This window comes from Rhopilema esculentum, chromosome 7, assembly GCF_057945365.1.
Source record: "Rhopilema esculentum isolate cy_ngs chromosome 7, ASM5794536v1, whole genome shotgun sequence".
Taxonomy (NCBI): domain Eukaryota; kingdom Metazoa; phylum Cnidaria; class Scyphozoa; order Rhizostomeae; family Rhizostomatidae; genus Rhopilema; species Rhopilema esculentum.
This window is the reverse complement of record NC_142821.1, coordinates 7,772,143-7,789,032: the sequence shown is the minus strand read 5'-3', so window position 1 is coordinate 7,789,032 and position 16,890 is coordinate 7,772,143. Positions and strand designations below refer to the sequence as shown.

Here is a 16,890-nt window from a genome sequence, read left to right as displayed (position 1 = left end):
ACAACACCATTCAATTAGAATTATCTACTAATCAAAAGTGGCTGTTAACGACTAATATTATACTTTAAGATAATTTCTCTGCATGATACCATAAAGATAAATGAACTTAGCTCATGGGCTTAGCTGATGCAAAACGTTTTGAGGGTTAGGGGGGGGGGGGGTTAGTATGGAAATTGCCCGAATATTTTTGCGTGATTGGAATAAAACGGTTCTATACAAGTTAATTTGTTGAACATTTTTGTTTAGCCTCGTTTGGGGTAAGAACCGGGTGGGTAAAAATCGTCGAAGAAGAGAGTTGGAAATAAGTTGTTTTATCAGGATTGTGAACATTGTGAGTTTGTGTATCGGGACAAATCGGTACAGTCCGATTGGAGCCTTAAATTCGATAAAATGTTCCAGACCTTTCTGTCCTTGTTTTCCTACGCCGTATGAAAAGCGTCTTCTGGCAATAGCTTAATATTTCCGCGCGTGTTCTTAAGGTTTGAACTTCGGCTGGTTTATTTTCTAATATACCTGATAGTGATTCCCCGCTAAATGTAATCGAGAGATCTCGATTGACTCCTGCTCCACTCTGGAAACTATTTGGTGATTCTGTTCACCGTAAGCAAAAGAAAAAAGAGTTTTGTTTTCAGGAACTCGCGCTTGAAAATCGAACCGTGTTTTCAAAGCGACGTGAATACCACTGTGTCCTTGGAGACCAAAATTTCGCAGCAAAGGCCATTGGGGGATTGTGATCACTAAGCAGATCAAGGAGCTGATAAAAATCCTATTACACGTAACATGGCGAGGCACAGGACGCAAGTAAGACTTTTGGTAAGTAAATTCACTTGAATTTTGAATTTGCTTGAATATTAACAGGTGTGATATAAATTAATCTGTTTAGGGCAATGCAATTAGTTTGTTCCCCTGCTGTCTTATGACACGTCAATGATATTTCGTATACAACCCCGTCAGGCCATTTTAGCAATAAAATAACATCGGTCAAATATTTCTAAGCATCTGTTTATATTTCTCATCTGAATAAAGTTCAGTCGATTTTAGCTATTAGCGGTTTCTGTATTATGGCATGCAGATGGATTATGAAATATTAATTACAGTTCGCATATGCATTTTGAATAGACAGCAGGAATTCGCTACGCGACGAAATTTATGAAGGGTCTCTTATGGAGGCCTCGGTATTTTCAATTGATTGTATACGAAACATCAAGGCTAGGCGAAAAGGCAGGCAAAAGCCAAATATTAAAAAGGTTTCAAATTCTAGTAGCATGGTACACGAGATTGCGTACAACATAAGAAGGTCCAAACTCCAGGCAAGAGTTGAACCAAACGGCCTTCGGGCAACATTCCTCTCTTTTCCTGCTCCTGACTGGTCCACGTTGTGTCAATAGTTAAAGAGAAAAACAAATGCATGGCTATTTGGTCCATGCATACTATAAGGTAATGAGAATGTGTATGAAAATATCTACCCTTATCTCACCATTGAAGTATCCCTTTTTGAAGCTTGAATCTGGTTCTTGTAAAAGCAAGAGGGACAGTAAGATAATTGCGAAAGCCTTTCAATTTGAAGCTTTATATGCGCCTTATAAATCCTTATGAAAAATGCTTCCTTTTTAATTAATGGATAGAAATTTTCTTCAGGATCATCCAACTTGCTAAAGTACTACCATATTGTCTTGTGTTGTGTAAGACGTAGAAATAGAAAATGCAAAATATTTTCGAATCCAAATAGTTGAACTGTCCGTGTTGACTTAAATCGTCGATCTTGAATTTCAAAATTATCAAGACCTTCGCTTGATCATCATTTCAGAATATTTGATGGTACCAAACTTGCCATCCATCGATAGCCATGACATTCGTGATGCACCTTCGGCCTCAGGGGTACTCACATAAGGGACTTTGTCTTGATGATCATTATTTAGGTTCGCATTAAAGCACTCGTTTGACCACCAAGGGCCGCGAAATCTCTCAGCACAGTGCCGATCACTCCAGTTATCATTATCCTGATCTGGCGTGGAGAATGCTGCCCCATAGCTTCTTCTCAAAGAATCACCAATGTTACCTTCATATGCACCGAATGTTATCTTGTATTTCTCATCCTCGCTGCCAATTTTGAAATCAGAATACTTTGCAAATCCACTGATTCCGTTAATATTTCTCACTTCGACGCGGAGAACCATGTTATCTGCACTCTGAGTCATCCAGTGTAGATATTTCAAGCCAATCCAAAAGCTCCCATCAACATCCCCGAATCCGTTAACGTAATCCGTCCAATTTCGATAAAAATCAGTTGCATCCACTCGTCTCTGGAACACCAGCCAACCTCCGTTGTCGCTGATCATGTTACAGTAACCCAAGAAGGAAGATCCATTCTTCAGCGACAAATCCACCTTCATACTCGAGTTGATTCCCCATTTCTTCAGTTCACCGCAGCTTTGAAAACCTGATCAAGAGGAAATAAGGCAAGTAGGTTAGTATTTATAGCTATCAGGAAAACATTTAAATGAACACTGAAAGGAACGTGAGTCATCGTGTCCCTTGTTGCTGCTCACCGTGTTCTCAGCTTAGGGTCCCTACTGCTTACATGTAGACTAATACACAGTATAAGAATCAAGCCTTCAAAACATCCAGAGGAAGGAAACTACAATGTACCGTCGCGATTACGTTGATATAAAGACTCATTATCATATTAGGCATACCTGTTTCTTCCTTTTCCAGTATTTGATCGTACTGTGAAAGACTCACAACCTCGTCAACATCAGATAATTTTTCAGTGCCTATCTTCCTGCCGAGATTCTTGCATTCATTATCTCTGCTGCATCGAAACATTTCTTCTTGTATTGTAAAATCAGTCTCTTTGCTGAGTGAACTGCTAGATCCGTTGCTTTTTGTTGAAATGTCTTTAAAATACGTGCCAGTTGTCACTATTTGGGCAGCATGGAACCATTTCCAACAAATGCAGATCATGGCTATGTGCAAAGGCAACGGATTAACAGGCAAATGCATCTTTGTTTGAGTGCTGTACTATGCTTGATTTCCACTTTTCAGTTCTCTTTGCAGTTGTGCCTAAAAGAGTTAACGCATATAAACTCAGCTTATGTCTATCCTGGTTTCTATTCGTAGTCGATAGCTTTTTTGGTTTTCTAAATCAATCAGACAATTTCCAACATAAACTCTGATTGATGTAATAGCAACGCAAATGTCAAGTAGCTGCAGCTTGCCTGATCAAATCAAATACCTCAGAAACATTGTTTTGTTTGCTACCCGCAGAGCACTTGCTATTTGGAAAGTACCATGTGCAGATCAAGAGAAAACTACAATATAAAGTTAATGAGAATAGCATCACGTCTTATACCATGGATGATTGCTCCCTCCCAGCCACCTTCTAGATTCCTGCCGCTTTGCTAAGTAAGACTCTGTAAGATGGCTGCAGACAAAATCATTTAAAAATGTAAAAATATGGCAGAATTCTGCTCCAAATATTTGCTTGGAAAAAGAACTCTTCAAACAATATGTTTCCTTGCCAACGAGTGCTTTCCGTAGATTTTTGAACATTTGGCAGGAACATCTGCTTATCTTTTTATTTAAAACCATGACTTTGTATTGTAATTTTGACAATTAAACTATTTGAGCCTGTAGCATGATTTTACAAACTGTGTTGTAGAAGCTGCCATATTTACTAATATTTAACAGTTGGTAGTCCTTCAAAATGTTCTAAAAACGTTTTCCACCTGCATAAATGCAATAGAAATTTTAGACCAATCATTTTGAAACTACAAGACATTTTTATAAAAAGAATGACATAGAAGAGTTGCTCTGCAGGATTTTAATTTACTTTGAGAACAAGATAAATAAAAAAACTTTGATTTGTAAATAAAAGCCTAGAAAGAAAAGCAAGAAAGGCCAGAATTCAGTGGTTTTCTGATAACTTAGATTTTGCAGCTTAGATTTAGTTCAATAGGACTTTCACAGCTCAAGTTTTCGACTTTAAGCTAAGAGACGTGCTCCATTCTTAAATACTTTGAAAACATCTGAAAAATGTGCATTTCACATAGCTTTTTATAACTGCTTTAAAGTTGATGTAAGATGAATAAAATTAAGAATTATTTTTAATAATCATGAAATAAGTAAAGAAAAGCGTGGGTTAAGCCTGCATTCTCAAATCTCAACTGAAATTCAACTACACTGGAAATTAAAAAAAACTAGTTTTATGTTGTCTTAAGAGTTTTGGCTTGTTGAACTGGGCGATAATAAAATGCAACTCAAAGTTCCAGGCTTAATTTCGATTATCAAACAACTATTGACAGCTATCTCGTTGGAAAGTATATACAAAAATTGTCGAAAGGCTACTGATAATGCTATCAAAACAAACTCCTAGGTTATGTTAAGTTATATATTCATATAGAACGTTTTTACATCGTATAAATTAAGGATTGAAAATTGCTACAGCGTTTTTGCGGCAAATTTTAATAAAATGGTTATGAGTAAGGCTTGATATCTACATCAAAAACTGTTCGGCGTTGATTCGCTTCAAATTTTACATAGTTGTAACTGAAGCAAACTATTGTGTAATGCTCTATTTTTGCATATCTAGCTTTGGTTAAACTTACGAACAGATTTTCTCATAAATAACCTTCAATATGGCCTTGGATTGAACTTCATTTTGCTATTTTCAGAACAATAAAGCCTAAATGTGAAACATACTTACCAAAATGAGATGTTGCTATATGGCGCAGATCATGTACAGTGTTGTCTGACTGCAACAAAGAACTAGAACATCCGCTTAATGCTCCTCTTAAGAGCATTATCTATATCATTGATTGCGGGGGATATTTTCAATGGTATTTTGCAACTTAACATCGCCATTCCTGGATTTTTGTTCTTCTGCCAACCAAGATTGTACATTTGAGCTTTTCTAAACTGCATCGGTTTTGGAACGCAATGTTTTACACGACTGCTAACAGAATGACTATTTTTGCTTTAAACAGAGCAAACCATTACAATTATTTTGATACCTATTGTTTACCTATGAATTCGTTAGCTAACTGAAGAAGGCTGCTGAATACAATCAATTAATGTTTGACTTCAATTGAAGAGTTAATCCGCTGTTATTGCCGATTCTGTGCCCAATAAAAGATCATCTACGTGAAACTGACTGCATATCTTGGTAACTGATTAATGGATCACGCGATTAATTCATTTCTGCAGTTATTATTTTTGTCTGTGGCTTTTTCTGTATATTCGCTCTATTGGAGCAAAATATATTAAAACACTGACATCTTGACAAAGGTCTAAAGGACTCACTCATTTCTTGAAACAATTTCTCAGCTTACTCTGTCTGTGCAGCATGCTGCATTGACAGCCGCTATGCTGTGGAAATCTTCCAATGTTTCATAGATTATAAGAAGAAAGATTCTGCTACGATCTTTCCAGTGCGAAATGTGTTTTCTATATCGTTAAAAGTCTATCTTTGCAATGATAACAAAGATAAATATAAGGTATACAAATTGTTGAACTATCCACGCCTACTGAAGAAACATCTTTTAGAAAACGATCAAAAAACTGTTGCCATGAAGAAAGACAACCTTGCACGCAGCAATGCAAATAACAGTTACACAAGGTTAAAACGACTTCTACTAAGCTATAGAATGTAACAGCGAAAACATTTTATTAGCAAAAAATAACATTCAGCAGACGCAAGGAGACGTACATTATCCCTACAGTTCGATAATGGATGATTAAACACATGCATAGCTATCAAATTAGGATACCACCTTCAAAGTCTTGAGAGCATCACAGAACCTGCAAAGGTAGAAGTGATCAAATGCCATATGCACTTTTTATTGAAACCGTAGCCGAGACTCAGAGCGAATGCTTCTTTTGGTTACTCAGCTAAACTGGATCAGCTAAACAATAATTTTCACCAATTATTGGGGGCATTGCCCCCCCCCCTGCACCTCAGTGTCTACGGGCCTGTGGGGGTATCAACCAACAGTATGCCAATATCAGTCAAAAATTGCACATCGCTTACGGCAATGCAATTGAAGACAAATATAAACGATTGCAATTATACAGCATATAAAATTCATTAAATGATACAAAATTCAGGTTATAGTTATACAGCATAATAAACTTGATCGTAGCAGGTTAACATGACAAGACAATGTTTCATAAATCACACGATGTTAAAACCGTTGTTGCTATGCAATTTTCAAAAGTAGTCTTAAATATATTTTATAAAACAGGCAAAGAATTAGTTTTATTGTAGATATGAGGGATATGTAATTGTGACTGTCGATCATGGTTTCTTTCAATATCACAATGAAAAGGGCAAAGGCAACTCGGTAAGAGATAGCAGAAAGCAATCCATTTTAATCTACAATTATTTCTATTAGTTTTCAAATTGTTTTCTGCTGTTGAGCAACAAGCGAAAATGGCAATGCAAAAACTGAAACAGTGTTTCTAGGGAATGTAATTCAGGCAGGTTACAGTCAGGCAGGTTACGGTTAAGACATCTGATTAATATTTGATCACTTAGATACTATGTTTGAAAATATGGTTTCAAGGAGCAAAGAGAGGGTGACGACATAGAGGTTATTCAGTCTGACAAGGTTGGTTTCATTTGCTGTTATCTTATTGCATGCATTTGCAAAAAAAGCAGGGGTCAAATCAAATATTGCACAGCACCAAAGATGCGATTTTCATCTGGTATGTTGCTTTTGCTCGTCACATTGGTATGTTTTTCTTGGAAATGGTTCATTGCTGCCGAAATATTCACTACCGGGACACATTTTAGGGAAATTACCACAGAAAGCAGCAGATCAAGCACTTCAGCCAGCAAAGATGAAGATTTTACACTACAAGAAGAAATGTTGCGATGCAGCAGAGATAATGAATGCAAAATACTCGGCAGTAGGACAGGCACTGAAAAATTATCTGCAATCGGCAAAGGAGGCAATTTATCAGAGTACGATGAAATTTTCGAAAAGAAAGAAGCAGGTAGAATTTAAATGAAAAAAGCTCCATGTAAAAAAATGGGATAATCCTTCTTAGTTAAAACTTTTGTGAAACTGATACAGAGTTACCTCATGATAACCTTATTAAAGACTCATTGCTAACAATGAACCATCGCGCTACGCAAGCATCCCATAATGCATTTTCAGACAGTCTGAAATCGATTATGGTTAATCCGTAGAAGTTTACTGCCATTGTTTGGATTGTCGCCTGGATAATATGCCACCCTCCCAAAGGCTCATTGTTAGCAATGACTCTTTAAACTTACTTGTGAAATTATTCCCATCACAAAGAACGTTGATCAATAATTATCTAATCTTGAATACTATAATAATTGTATGCAAGTATGCGAATTTCCAATTTTATTCCATGCAATTTGGCAAATAAAAGAAGCAAAAAACGAATTTTATCTTTTGATATCAGAATATTCGCCACCAAAAGCATTTAGAACTCACAACTAATAATGCTTTTTCCTTAATTTTAAGCATTTACAGGACTAAAATTCTTTTGAACCTATAATCCATAAATCTGTAGTGCATCTAATCTTGCCAAAAAAGTATTTCTTCCATAGAAAATCTTGTAGCAAACATTTCCCTGACTAGAGCGCAACTGTGAATTTAGATTTATTATTTGATTGTATGATGGTCAAATGAGAAAAGAATCCAATGACAAAAGAATCCAATGAAACATTTGTAATTTGAGGGCTGAAGGTTACAGTGCCTGGCATACCTGAAACTGTGGGCAACGTGACTTGCTAGAAGCGACTTTCATTGTGAATTCAAATGTTAAGAAAACTTTTGCCGGAGAATGAAATCTAATCTCTTTGCTATCTTCCGTCTTGATCAGGTTTTAAAAGCTGCAACGAACTGAAGAAATGGGGAATCAACTCGAGTATGAAGGTGGATTTGTCGCTGAAGAATGGATCTTCCTTCTTGGGTTACTGTAACATGATCAGCGACAACGGAGGTTGGCTGGTGTTCCAGAGACGAGTGGATGCAACTGATTTTTATCGAAATTGGACGGATTACGTTAACGGTTTTGGGGATGTTGATGGGAGCTTTTGGATTGGCTTGAAATATCTACACTGGATGACTCAGAGTGCAGATAACATGGTTCTCCGCGTCGAAGTGAGAAATATTAACGGAATCAGTGGATTTGCAAAGTATTCTAATTTCAAAATTGGCAGCGAGGATGAGAAATACAAGATAACATTCGGTGCATATGAAGGTAACATTGGTGATTCTTTGAGAAGTAGCTATGGAGCAGCATTCTCCACGCCAGATCGAGATAATGATGCTCATAGTGATCGGCACTGTACTGAGACATTTCGCGGCCCTTGGTGGTCAACCAATTGCTTTACTGCGAACCTGAACAACGATCATCAAGACAAAGTTCCTTATGTGAGTACCCCTGGGGCCGAGGGTGCGTCACGAATGTCATGGAGATCGATGGATGACAAATTTGGCACAATCAGGTTCTCAGAAATGATGATCAGACCATATCCTTGATCAACCTTTAACTCAAGATAAGCGACTTAGATTAAATTAAAGCTCAATTGCATTGCTACAAGCACTTTTATTTATGCTTATGGTAACAGGTCTTTGGATCGTTCTAGAGAAGTTAGCAACTCCTTTAAAAGGCGTAAATAAGCATTGTCGCCATTTTGGAACGGTCAAATGAGAATTTCACCTTAGTAACATAGTAATCCATTATCGGTACATAATGGTAAAATATGCCTTAAGTGCATATGACATGAAATTTTTAGTTGCTCCCTAGACTTGATCTAGTATGCTGATCACGAAAATAACCATAATATTTTCGAAAAATAAATACACTCGTAATTACAGCTGCTTCAAAGTCGATTTTTTTGCTTCAAATTCTGTCACAGGGGATTGGGTCGAGTTTGACAGGAAGTGAGGTAAAGTGGTTGTGTTGGTAAAAATTTCATGGAAAATTTAGATTGCATCCTAACAAGAGACGGCTGAGTTTGTGAACATGTGTCATAGCAAATAATCAAGCTCGAGGGCGTCAATTTTTGAAGAAGGTGAAGGGGGTAGCTTGAAGGTGCTGCTGATGGGCTATTTTTGTCCTGCAAGAACGAGCCAGTCGTTTCTTCTGCGGATAATTTGAACGTAGAAACGGTTTCAAGTCAAGAAGACCTGCTCCTGCATAGGAGTTAACTATCCAAAGTTGCGTTAGAGTAAATCTTCCAAAACATTTTCTAGCCTATTATGGCAAAAATATTGGGGGGGGGGCTATAGCCGCTGCTAACTCAATGGCTGTGCGGTGCCTGGTGGGGAGGGGGCTAAATTGAGAGGAGAGTTTTAAAAGATAATTTGCAGCGCGCGTAGTTTAGACAGCGCGTTATGGGCGTGGCGAATTTAATTTGATTAGATGCGATCAAAATTCAATTAGATGCTGCCCGTAGGGTGCTTCAAATTGTTGTTTGGTTTTGGACAGCAAAGCTAACTGAATTGTGAATAATTTCGGCTGAAAGCAAAAGCAAGTTTTGTTTCTGTTGTAAAATGGCCCCCACCTCGACGAAGATAATATTATTCTTGCTCAATCAATTGTACTTGACGCAAGAAAGCGTGACAAAGGCTGGTTTTGGAAGCACTAAGTGCATTGAGGCGCACTGTGACACATTTACTTCAGCTTGTGTTCTTGGCCTGTTTGCAAAGCAGGAAAATAAAAAATTCAGTGAACAATAGATCATGGAAACTTCTGCTAAGAGTTCAAGGTTGGTGGAGCATGGTTTGAAACACGTACGAGGACAAATGTTTCAAACTCACTTTTCGTGTGACGGAGGCTTGATCGGATAGCACCGGCATTGAGAAAAGAGACGGTTGCGGAATTGCCGAAGCGTGAGATTGGCTGTTTGGCAGTACAGGCTTGCCAGGCTATCATGGCTCATCTATGGAAAAAGTCTGTGGGAAATAAGATGCCAAAAAAAAAACATTCATTAATGGAAACAACAAACATTTTTGATCAGGAGTGTCAGTTTTTACCTTTTTTTATGCTGTGCTGTGGATGGATGCAGTGTACAAATAAATGCACTAAATGTGGTCCTGAATATGCCAAAAAATGCCATAACTTTAAAATCTTTTATTCAATAGTGATAATGGCGATTGTCGATGAAGTACAGATTTACATGGGCAAGTACTTGCTTCCTGTGAATAGTTTTGATGTCATCATTTTCAAGTCGACTAATCTATACAAACAATTTCAAAAGAAAAGTTTATTTCGTTCGCGTTTGTTCTGCCGTACATTAAAAACTCTCCTGCCGTTCTTCAGCTCGTTTCTAACAGCAGAAGTGATCCTCTGATAAATTTCCAAATTTTTAGAGGCTTTACTGTTTGTGAAAATGTTATGACCGGGCAGAACGGACAACAGAAACAGACGTGTCTCTAGTGCATATTCCGATTCTCTAATCTTCGAACAATCACGGTTTTCCAATTTATTGATAAACGTGACATGTCATCACATGACGAGCACAAGCAATACGTCATTAACTAGCATTGCCTAATGACACCATTAGAAAACTCATGATTCTACAGATGTGCCTTCGAACATGACATCACATGCACACATGCACACGTTACAAAAATAAGCTCTCTTCGGTAGCTTTCGTTGTTGCATATTACGTCAACATCTTCTTCGACAATCTGTTCTGGTCTGGCCATGTTGCTTTGCGCCCTCTTCCTTTTCACTTTCTTGCAAATCTTGTCTTGATGCTCCCTCCTCATCGTCTTCCGCTTTGTAAAACTCAAAAGCTTTATCAATTATAAGTATGGTTAATAATGCAGCCTGTAATTAAAAGCTTGTCTTGATAAAGGGCTTCCTGGGGCAAATTCTCAGGGCTTTTTCTTTTTTCCTTCAGCGTTGTAGAACCTTGTTCTTTTAAAGCTTATGTTGTGTCCCAGACCCCTAACTTGAAAGTAGAGGTCTGGGACACAGGCTATCAAATCTTGGCCTAAATCGCGAAACTTCTCTTCAGCATCGTTACAACTTTAATCAGGCATGGTTTCTGTTTGTACCATCTGAGAGGACAGATATTTTCTGAATGCAGCCATTTTGACTTGTCTTTTTGGCAGTTTCTCGTTTTCAACGCATGCGCAATGTTAATTAATCGAGTAAAATCATGAAAAAATTGCTGGAAATGGTAAAAATTAAAGCATACTTTGATTCATAATGCGCTGATAATGTGTCCAAGTGAGCGCATTGTGGGCGAATTTGACCTAGACTTTCTCCTCTATCTTTTAAAAAGAAGATATCTAAAAAAGCAAGATCATACTTTCTTAGGCAGAATCCGAGCAGAAATTGGCTAAAATTTGCTTAGCCAGTAAAACTAGAACTTTAGCTCAAAAGAGAGAATTAATGAAGAGAAAATGCCTTCTTCAGTCAGCTAAACAAATGCATAGGTAAGCAGTGAGCATCAAACCAACTGTGGTACCGAGCTTCATTCAAACCAGAAAATTAGCTTTGTATGAAGGGACGTAGCTAGAGGGGCTGAGGGTCTACAGAATCGGTAGTTGAGATAGCATTCAAATGACTCTTCATGTATGTCTTCGTTGGTAAATTTCGATTGCCTTCAACTCCCCCCCCCCCACCCCCTCCAAGTTTAAAAGCTCAAGTTCCACCACTGTTTTTATGCAGTCTGGAGAGATACATCATTCATGACAGAAGCCGTGTGGAAAACGCACATTCAATCCACCACCCATAGCACACACTGCGGTATAAACCACGTCCTTGAACTCAACCACAGGCATTGGCATTATATACGAAACCTGCTCCAGTGTATACCTTTCTTGTTAATAGAAATGCAAAATTTTTAATGGCATTCATTGAATCATGTTTAATCATTTATCTTTGAAACGATAAGTTGATTGAATTTCATAGCATTTGGAATATAGCCTAGGACTCTAGGGAACACGTGTTTTGTTTAACATTAGATTCATTTCTTTTGCTTTGCTTCAAGAGTATAGCTCTATCGTTTCTATGCTGCTGCAATCTCGAGTTATGTTAAAATTTGACACACAAACTGTTTTCTGGTTTTTAACGCAAACCTTAGAACCATTCCTATTTTATACTGTTGACTTTTCAGCGCCTGTTTTGATATTTTTCGAATTTTTCGTCAAGTGTTGATCGATAAAAAACAACAAATATCAATTTGCAAATTTGTCTTTACCAAACAATTGAACTGCTAGGAAACGAAGCGTTCTTGTGAATTCTCAAATACGAAAAAGGCATTTTGGGAAAACCCGCTTTTACATAAAGAACTGTTTGTTCAGCGATACATTTTATGCAATTTTGATGCTCAACTTTGAGTGAGTCCATTATACTTTCGCTATTACGCGGATTTGGCCTGAGTTTGAGTGTGGTTAATGATTAACGGCGTTGATGAGATATCGGACATAGGCAAAAGCTTTACTCTTGAAGCAAAGCATAAGAATACAATTCTAATGATGAACAAAACACGTGTCACCTAGAGTTCTTTCCTTCTACAGAATTCCCTTGTACAGTTTCTTTTAATGTTTTGAAATTGAACAAAAAAATGTTTTTATCCGTCAATCAAATTACGTATACTTTTTTCAAACTAAAATTTCGTTAAAGCGTTTTAAATTTCCCAAATTTGATATGCAAATGTTTTGATGTGCCTCGCTTGTATGCTCTTGTACAGTAAAGCATCGTTTACTGGCTAAGCAAGTTTTAGCAAATTTTTGCTAGGTTTCTGTCTAAGAAAGTATGATCTTCATTTCTGGATATATCTTCTTTAAAAAAGATCGAGAACAACCTCAAGTCAAGCATTTTGTGTGACAGTCAAATTGTCTAAAGCCCTGTTAAAACGCTACTTCATTGAACATCGCTCAACATTTGTACAGTGATGTTTAGTGATGTTTAGCGATGTTGCATCGGGGTGTTAAAACGCTCTCAACAATTTGACTCAACATTCGTTGAGCGATGAACTTCAGACTCTCAGAGATCCAAGACAAGGGAATCCGCTGTTTAGATAGGGTGTTTTGGAAGATGAACTTCGGATACTCTTCCCCTTTAACAGTAGCTGCCTGATGATTTCCTAAGGTCAGGATTTTGGTCTTGCAATTTGCTTTGAATTGCTATCTCATCCGACTTGCTTTCACTGCCAACTGTTTGCAAGAGTTTGTCATGGTGTGCCATTACGATTTATAAAATTCAACTTCTCAAAACCTCTTGGTCTGATCTGAGATCTTGACGGGTTCTTTGCCGCGCAAAATCCAAGTCTTGTTCAATCTAGGTGTGCATTGACGCTCACAAAGTCACAAAGTTTTGCTGCTTTTAATGGTTTTACTTAAAGTGAAAAAGCCAGCCTGAGCTTCAATTTAATGGTTCTTAATATAAGATAAAATTCTCATTAGACAGTTCAGAAATGCCGACAATGCTTATTCACGCCATCTAAAGAAGTAACTTCTCTAGAACGATCCAAAGACCTGTCACCATAAGCATAAAGAAATACGCTTGTAGCAATGCAATTGAGGTATTAATATTATGGAAACTTAAGGCTAAATGGTTAAGTTTGATAGCATTTTGATAATCAGGAAACCCAACAATCGCACGGAGGCACATCACTTTCATGCATAGACGATAAAAATTTTGACATTTAGATAGTTTTGAAATCAAAATGCCAGTTTTATAGCCATGCAGGAGCATTCACAATACATACACTAACAAACAAGTACATAGCTTTAAAACGGTATACTATTTTCCTGCTAAAGTCAGAGCAATGTAAAGAAAGAAACAGTGGTCAAACTTGATCAGCACTTTCTAATAACGACATCACTCAGCTTTTGCTATAAGGCATACTTTACCACTATGTACCGGGAAAGGATGAATCATGTTGAGTCTTGATTGTTTTTGTAAGCATGCAATGTCTAGAGGAGGGCTTAATGTAAGCTAATTTATTAATCTCGAGTTTCAGGTTGATCAAGGATATGGTCTGATCATCATTTCTGAGAACCTGATTGTGCCAAATTTGTCATCCATCGATTTCCATGACATTCGTGACGCACCCTCGACATCAGGGGTACTCACATAAGGGACTTTGTCTTGATGATCGCTGTTCAGGTTCGCATTAAAGCATGCGTTTGACCACCAAGGGCCGCGATATTCCACACAGCACTGTCTATCACTCCAAGCATCATTATCTCGATCTGGCGTGGAGAATGCTGCTCCATAGCTTCTTCTCAAAGAATCACCAATGTTACCTTCATATTTACCGAATGTTATCTTGTATTTCTCATCCTCGCTGCCAATTTTGAAATTAGAATACTTTGCAAATCCACTGATTCCGTTAATATTTCTCACTTCGACGCGGAGAACCATGTTATCTGCACTCTGAGTCATCCAGTGTAGATATTTCAAGCCAATCCAAAAGCTCCCATCAACATCCCCGAATCCGTTAACGTAATCCGTCCAATTTCGATAAAAATCAGTTGCATCCACTCGTCTCTGGAACACCAGCCAACCTCCGTTGTCGCTGATCATGTTACAGTAACCCAAGAAGGAAGATCCATTCTTCAGCGACAAATCCACCTTCATACTCGAGTTGATTCCCCATTTCTTCAGTTCGTTGCAGCTTTTAAAAGCTGATCAAGAGGGAAGATAGCAAAGAGATTAGATTTCATTCTCCGGCAAAAGTTTTCTTAACATTTGAATTCACAATGAAAGTCGCTTCTAGCAAGTCACGTTGTCCACAGTTTTAGGTAGGCCAGGCACTGTAACCTTCAGCCCTCAAATTACAAAAATGTTTCATTGGATTCTTTTGTCATTGGATTCTTTTCTCATTTGACCATCATACAATCAAATAATAAATCTAAATTCACAGTTGCGCTCTAGTCAGGGAAATGTTTGCTACAAGATTTTCTATGGAAGAAATACTTTTTTGGCAAGATTAGATGCACTACAGATTTATGGATTAGAGGTTCAAAAGAATTTTAGTCCTGTAAATGCTTAAAATTAAGGAAAAAGCATTATTAGTTGTGAGTTCTAAATGCTTTTGGTGGCGAATATTTTGTTATAAAAGTTACAATTGGTTTAATGTTGCTTTCTTTTGCCAAGTTGCATTGAATGAATTTGAAACTTCGCATACTCGCATACAATTATTTTTATATTCAAGACTCGACAATAAATAATTAACTTTCTTTGTGATGAGAATCTTTTCACAAGTAGTCTAGTATAACTATCATGATGAATCTTTGTGTCACTTTCAGAAAAGTGATAGATGAGAAGAAATATTCCATTATTTTTGTCACATAGAGCCATTATTATTACATTTGTCCAACCTGTTTCTTTCTTTTCGAAAACTTCATCGTACTCTGATAAATTGCCTCCTTTGCCGACTGCAGATAATTTTTCAGTGCCTTTCCTACTGCCGAGTATTTTGCATTCATTATCTCTGCTGCATCTCAACATGTCTTCTTGTAGTGTAAAATCTTCATCTTTGCTGGCTGAAGTGCTTGATCTGCTGCTTTCTGTGGTAATTTCTCTAAAATGTGTCCCGGTAGTGAATATTTCGGCAACAATGAACCATTTCCAAGAAAAACATACCAATGTGACGAGCAAAAGCAACATACCAGATGAAAATCGCATCTTTGGTGCTGTGCAATATTCGATTTGACCCCTGCTTTTTTTGCAAATGCATGCAATAAGATAACAGCAAATGAAACCAACCTTGTCACACTGAATAACCTCTATGTCGTCACCCTCTCTTTGCTCCTTGAAACCATATTTTCAAACATAGTATCAAATATTAATCAGATGTCTTAACCGTAACCTGCCTGACTTAATTACATTCCCTAGAAACACTGTTTCAGTTTTTGCATTGCCATTTTCGCTTGTTGCTCAACAGCAGAAAACAATCTGAAAACTAATAGGAATAATTGTAGATTAAGATGAATTGCTTTCTGCTATCTTTTTGTTGCTCGTAGGGTTGCCTATGCTCCTTTCACAGATATACTGAAAGAGACCACGATCGAGAGTTACAATAACATATGATATCAAAATTGCATAACAACAGCGATTTTAACATGGTGTGGGTTATGAAACATTGTCTTGTCATGTTAACCTGCTACGATCAAGTTTATTATGCTGTATAACTATAACCTGGATTTCGTATCATTTAATGAATTCTATATGCTGTATAATTGCAATCGTTTATATTTGTCTTGTACCCATATGCTTGTTGCGCTGCCTTAAGCTTGCATGTAGTCTTTGTTAAATTTTATCTTATATGTGAATCTTAATTTAAGCGGTCCAGGGTCGATAAATTTGCTTTTTGTTTCGCATATAATACAAATTTAGCTTTTGTTATATTTCAAGGTTCCATAGGGAAAAAAAGTTGAATTGAATTGAACTGAAATTTTTCATCTTAAAGGTTATTTATTTGAAATTCAACTCAAATCAAAGATTCCAACCTGACTTCATTTTGAAGCTTACTTTTAATTGACGCATTGTCACCAGCGCTCATTTGTACTTTAGGTACTCTTTCTCTCTAATCTTAACACCCCTGAAGTATTTGCTTCACCAGGTCACAGCCGCACCCCTATTTATACATGTGGCCTACGGACTTGGCGATGGTATTACTGTGTCATCAACATAAGATGCGTTGCGTCTTTCCACTTACAAAGTGGATGTGTTTCCACAAGAATAGGCTGTCAATAGATGTTGAAGAACACTTTGATCCAAGCAACCAAGATATGAAGTGTAAAGTGTTCAGTGAAACTGTGATGTAGCTGATTAAGTATTTTGACATTATGAAGAACATCATTGATGTTTTTTGTGTGCACCATTGCCACAGGGGTACAAAACATCTACTCTTACATAAGGATCTCGTTAGTCTACCCC

General features: G+C 37.4%; 3 protein-coding genes across 3 annotated transcripts; 1 reads left to right on the top strand and 2 right to left on the bottom strand.

Moving 5' to 3' along the window:
- Positions 1-1,778: 1,778 nt before the first annotated feature.
- On the bottom strand, positions 1,779-3,003 carry LOC135683242 (ficolin-1-like). The gene is made up of 2 exons (XM_065198451.2): positions 2,697-3,003; positions 1,779-2,440 (listed from the first exon to the last, which is right to left on the bottom strand). The coding sequence occupies exons 1-2, from the start codon at positions 3,001-3,003 to the stop codon at positions 1,779-1,781; spliced, it is 969 nt and encodes a 322-aa protein (XP_065054523.2).
- A 3,032-nt stretch (positions 3,004-6,035) lies between these two features.
- Positions 6,036-11,626, top strand: LOC135683239 (fibrinogen-like protein A). Its single transcript, XM_065198446.2, has 2 exons — positions 6,036-6,996; positions 7,858-11,626. Exons 1-2 carry the CDS (start codon positions 6,690-6,692, stop codon positions 8,517-8,519), a joined length of 969 nt encoding a protein of 322 aa, XP_065054518.2. The 5' UTR covers positions 6,036-6,689; the 3' UTR covers positions 8,520-11,626.
- An 815-nt stretch (positions 11,627-12,441) lies between these two features.
- On the bottom strand, positions 12,442-15,834 carry LOC135683240 (fibrinogen-like protein A). Its single transcript, XM_065198447.2, has 2 exons — positions 15,330-15,834; positions 12,442-14,633 (listed from the first exon to the last, which is right to left on the bottom strand). The coding sequence occupies exons 1-2, from the start codon at positions 15,634-15,636 to the stop codon at positions 13,972-13,974; spliced, it is 969 nt and encodes a 322-aa protein (XP_065054519.2). The 5' UTR covers positions 15,637-15,834; the 3' UTR covers positions 12,442-13,971.
- Positions 15,835-16,890: the final 1,056 nt, after the last annotated feature.

Excerpts from the sequence above, each read along its gene's own strand:
- LOC135683239 (XM_065198446.2), top strand. The coding sequence starts at position 6,690 with ATGCGATTTTCATCTGGTATGTTGCTTTTGCTCGTCACATTGGTATGT. Across the intron at positions 6,997-7,857 it reads TTTCGAAAAGAAAGAAGCAG|GTTTTAAAAGCTGCAACGAA; the intron begins GTAGAATTTAAA and ends CGTCTTGATCAG.
- LOC135683242 (XM_065198451.2), bottom strand. The coding sequence starts at position 3,003 with ATGCATTTGCCTGTTAATCCGTTGCCTTTGCACATAGCCATGATCTGC. Across the intron at positions 2,441-2,696 it reads ACTGGAAAAGGAAGAAACAG|GTTTTCAAAGCTGCGGTGAA; the intron begins GTATGCCTAATA and ends CCTCTTGATCAG.
- LOC135683240 (XM_065198447.2), bottom strand. The coding sequence starts at position 15,636 with ATGCGATTTTCATCTGGTATGTTGCTTTTGCTCGTCACATTGGTATGT. Across the intron at positions 14,634-15,329 it reads TTTCGAAAAGAAAGAAACAG|CTTTTAAAAGCTGCAACGAA; the intron begins GTTGGACAAATG and ends CCTCTTGATCAG.